The following is a 4,286-nucleotide window of genomic DNA, read 5'->3' as shown; positions in this document are numbered from 1 at the left end:
TCCGCCTCTGAGGGCTGCGGATGGGAACTGGGTGGCGTCCGGTTGCGTTCACGAGTGACCGGACGGACCCGCTAGCCCTCGGCCCGCCCCGCTCGTTCCGGAGCACCGGGCAGGTCGCTCTCACAAGCCGCCGCTCCTTGGCCGGACCCGCCCTTTAGGTGCAGGAGGAGGTGGGTTCCCCCCCGGGCCTGCCCTGGGAGCAGCTCTCCTTCCGGGGCACCCCAGGGTGCTGTGCTAAGGGCTCCGGTCTGGCTTTAAGGTCGAAACGACCGACGCTTCCTGATCCGGTTTTTCTTTTTTTTTAATTTTTGTTACAGCCCTATGTGCAGTGTGAGAGGGGCACGATTTCAAAGTTTAAAGGCTTATTCTGCTTTGGTTATTATTTTGGGGGTTTTTTTGGACGTAAAAGCGTTGTTTGTTGACCAAATGGCATTTTTTGATCAACTACAGTAAGAAAATACGTTTAATTTGCAGTGACGAGCCACATGAAGAATAGTTTAAAAACGCTTCTCTTCTCTGTTTATGAAATGCTGGTGGTGTGTGCTTCCTCTGATCCTGAGGATGGCAGTTGTCTGCTGCAGCAGCAAAGCAGAATGTGTTCGTTGTGCCTGGAAGAATAAAGCCTGCGTTGTGCTGCTGTGCCTTCGCACTGTCCCCTCCCGTGGCGCCCAGCCAGCTCTGCTGAGCCTGTTCTGGAGCCTCACAAGTGCTGTCTCAAGTGCTTTCATTTTGTTTGATTCTGTCAGATGTAATATAGCAAAACAAACACTCCTTGCTAATGCCTTTTCTTTTTCTCACTGCCCTTCTCTTCCCTGTTGCTTTGTTTGTTGGGAGCTCCTTTGACCAGCACTGCATTGTTGATAAGAAGAGCTAACCCTGTCGATCCCCTCCTTAGCTGCCATCTGTCAGATGTAATATAGCAAAACAAACACTCCTTGCTAATGCCTTTTCTTTTTCTCACTGCCCTTCTCTTCCCTGTTGCTTTGTTTGTTGGGAGCTCCTTTGACCAGCACTGCATTGTTGATAAGAGCTAACCCTATCGATCCCCTCCTTAGCTGCCGGTTTTAATCTAGCAGATCTCTTTGTCAGTTCAGCTTGCTTTTCTTCTTGAATTGCACATTGGTTTAGTTACTCTTAATTGCTTTGTGTTTACCTTGTGTTGGAATTCAGACTTGGGCTAATCGCTTGGCAGGTATTTAACGGAGAGTCACAGGTCTGTAACTCAAAGTGTCCTTCAGACTTTGGTGCTAAACACAGGCGATAAACAGAGGTGGATACTTGGAAACGTCGGTGAGTTCCGAGGTGTGTGGGACATGACAGCTAAGCTTGACTTCTCTTGCAGATTGATAGGCAGCAGTTTGAAGAAACGGTCCGAACGCTGAATAACCTCTACGCAGAAGCTGAAAAACTTGGGGGCCAATCTTACCTTGAAGGGTGTCTCGCCTGTCTGACTGCCTACACCATCTTCCTGTGCATGGAAACACATTACGAAAAGGTGCGCTTCTCTTGTTTACCTTGTCAGGGGAAGGCACTATGTCTCTGACTTCGTCAAAGACTGGTTTCTCGGTGGGTTTTCTGTGACTTGCACCGTTGTACAAATTCTACGTAGGCTCTTCCTGCAGAGAGTTCACGTGTACATCAGGCTCCTTGTTGGTGTTAGTTTGAGTAGCACAGTGGTGCTACTCGGAGGTGCTCGTACTGCAGAGGACTCGGGCAAGTTCTGTCTCTAGGAGTGTGCTGGGTTCCCCTAACAATGCTGTTCCTTTGAGGCTGCTGGGGCTCTGACTCTAGAGTAGGGAAACCTGACGGAAGGACTGTGACTTCTGTGCTGCTCTGTTACCAGGTTCTAAAGAAAATTGCCAAGTTCATTCAGGAACAGAATGAGAAGATCTACGCTCCTCAGGGCCTCCTCCTGACAGACCCCATTGAAAGAGGACTAAGAGTTGTATCCTTCTGTGGTTTTGTCTTGCCCCGTTAGCATTAATTATTGTCACAGCCTTTCCTGAAATCTGGCAGGCTCACAAACCCCCGCACAGGGAGGGCGTCTTGAGCTCCCGTTGTCAGAGCATCCTGCGCCAGGCCTGCCTCTGACCTGGCAGGGCAGCTCTTACGTGTGCTGCCCTCTTTGCTCTGTAGCTCTGAAATGGCAGGTCTGAAGCTGAAAGACCAAAGTTCTAATGCATTACTGGTTTCCTGCTTTTGGGTTATTTTTTTGTTATGTTTTCATAATCTTTTTGTAGTCTGTTTCCCTAACAGCTGTTCTGTGCAGATTGAAATTACCATTTATGAAGACAGAGGTATGACCAGTGGAAGATAAAACTGTGGAGTCTCAGGTACCCGTTAACCTTATCCTAGACAATCTCAGCCTGTTTTCTGTGCTCAGAGGGGCAGATTCGGTCATACCGAGACAGAATGTTTATCCCGCTGCTGCCTGTAATCGAAGGCTGTTCACCCGAGTCGTCTGGACAAGCTTTTCTGAATAGGTAGAAATACCAATACCTGGCATTATGCCACTGATGTTAATACTCATCAGGTGGTACCAGCTTTACCTCCAGAGAAATTCAGGTCTGGTTGTGTAAATGGGCATAAACCTAACTGTGCTGTAGTATGTCCAAAGTTATTCTCAGTTCTGCAGGCAAAAGAATCTCTTCTTACTCTCAAGAATTCTTTCCGTCCCAGGGTTCCAAGCGGACAAGCTTAAGACTAACCCTTAAATCTAGACTTCGCAGTGGGTCACTATTTAAATGCTTCTTCGGGTTTCCAAGCAGTTCTCATACTGGTATCGTGTGAGGGAACTATTCAAGGCCAGTTGCTGGTGGTGCTGCTCTTGCTCTGCTGCTGTGAAAGATGCAGCTTTTCCTTGCCGTGTTTTCCCTGGTACCTCACACCAGGGTCTGTTTTAAAAGCTTCCGTGTTTCAAGCACTTGTGAAGTCAAGGTTATAACTACAGCATGTTAGGCATCTCCTTATATTTTGCCTGAAGTCAATATTATTAGCCCCAGAATCCCGGACAAATCAATTATATTTCACCTCTGGGTCTGAAGTATACCGAAGGGTCACTGCTGCGCACTATGGACTGGCAGCTCGTCTGTTCCAGAAGGGACTGACCAGTGAACTGCTGCTACCTGGGGTGACACTGTGCCAAGTGGTGGGATTCTTCCAAACCTCTTCTGCCCAGAAACATTCGATGAGATCCTGTATAAATGCAGAATATCTTATCTGCTGTCCTGGATCTTAGAACGTGGCATATTCTGCGAGTCAAATCTTACAGCCTAAAGGGAAAATGCAAGTTACTACACTTGGCAGTACTACCGAATTCTGTCGGTGCTTTTCCTAACCCGCCTCTGCTGCGTGTCTCCAGGATTTCTCTCTTGGTTGTCCGCTTACGACTGACCCGTGTTTACAGTCGTAGCAACCAGATGAATCTGCTGGAGCAGACCATGGCAAGTTCTGGTGAAGCAGCTGGGTGAAGGTTCTTGCTGATGCGTTACCTGTTTCTAAACAGCTCTGGCTCGTAGCTTTGTGAAGGGCTGGGTAGGGTTTTGCTGGCTTTAGTAATAGTTTCTAACAACGTGAATCTTCTTTTCTAGCAGATGGCTCGACAGTGGACTTGCTGTGTGAAAGTTCCCCTACCTCCTACTTTAGAGCATCATTCCTCTCTCGGCTGCCAGATCCACGGTGCCATCTACTACACGGACTAACTTCCTAACACTGCTCCACGTGGGGTGACCGAGCGGGTCAGCATCCATTTTGTGGCAAACTTTTCAGCAATGAGATCTCTTTTCAGGGTTTGGTTTTGGAGGGTTTTTTTGTTTTGTTTTTTCAAGAAGAAGCGATAAAGCTACTTACTCTTCTGAAAGAGACGGGGCCCTTGGCCTGACGGAAGTCTAGTTTTAGTCACCAAGTGCAGTGCTGTTCCTCCCCAGTTCTTAAACCCTTCTGATATCAGTCGCGCTTTGGAAAGCTGCATTGGGAGTTTTCCAGAAACGAGGCCTTTCCCCCCAGTTCATACTGGAGCGAGGGGGCGAGAAGCGACTCAAGGCAATGAGCGTGTTACGTTTCCTGTGCTGATTCTTGTGGAAAACCAGAAGGCAAAGTGTCCCCTGTTTTAGTGTGTCGGTTGTTCCTAGAAGGGGGAGGAATAGCCGGACTTTAATCCTGGTGTGTTTTCCGCTGCTGTGTGTGTGCTGTCACTGCATCCGTCAGTGCTCACCAGAAGAGGGGGTTTATTCATTCCTGGAACAGCCAGTAGAATAAAATGGATGCTGAACCAATAAACGTAACGA

At 48.2% G+C, this 4,286-nt stretch overlaps 1 protein-coding gene across 1 annotated transcript; it reads left to right on the top strand.

The window, feature by feature from the left end:
* Positions 1-1,342: 1,342 nt before the first annotated feature.
* Positions 1,343-3,787, top strand: GOLGA7 (golgin A7; the record flags this gene model as incomplete). The annotated part of the gene is made up of 4 exons (XM_010131683.1): positions 1,343-1,495; positions 1,844-1,945; positions 2,270-2,333; positions 3,594-3,787. Coding segments are annotated over 3 exons (303 nt in total), but the record flags the coding sequence as incomplete, so codon positions are not given.
* Between the last annotated feature and the right edge of the window lie 499 nt (positions 3,788-4,286).

The sequence above is a fragment of the Buceros rhinoceros genome, unplaced genomic scaffold (assembly GCF_000710305.1).
Source record: "Buceros rhinoceros silvestris isolate BGI_N320 unplaced genomic scaffold, ASM71030v1 scaffold29862, whole genome shotgun sequence".
NCBI classification, from domain to species: domain Eukaryota; kingdom Metazoa; phylum Chordata; class Aves; order Bucerotiformes; family Bucerotidae; genus Buceros; species Buceros rhinoceros.
The sequence above is the reverse complement of the archived record's forward strand: the minus strand, read 5'-3'. Positions and strand labels throughout refer to the sequence as shown.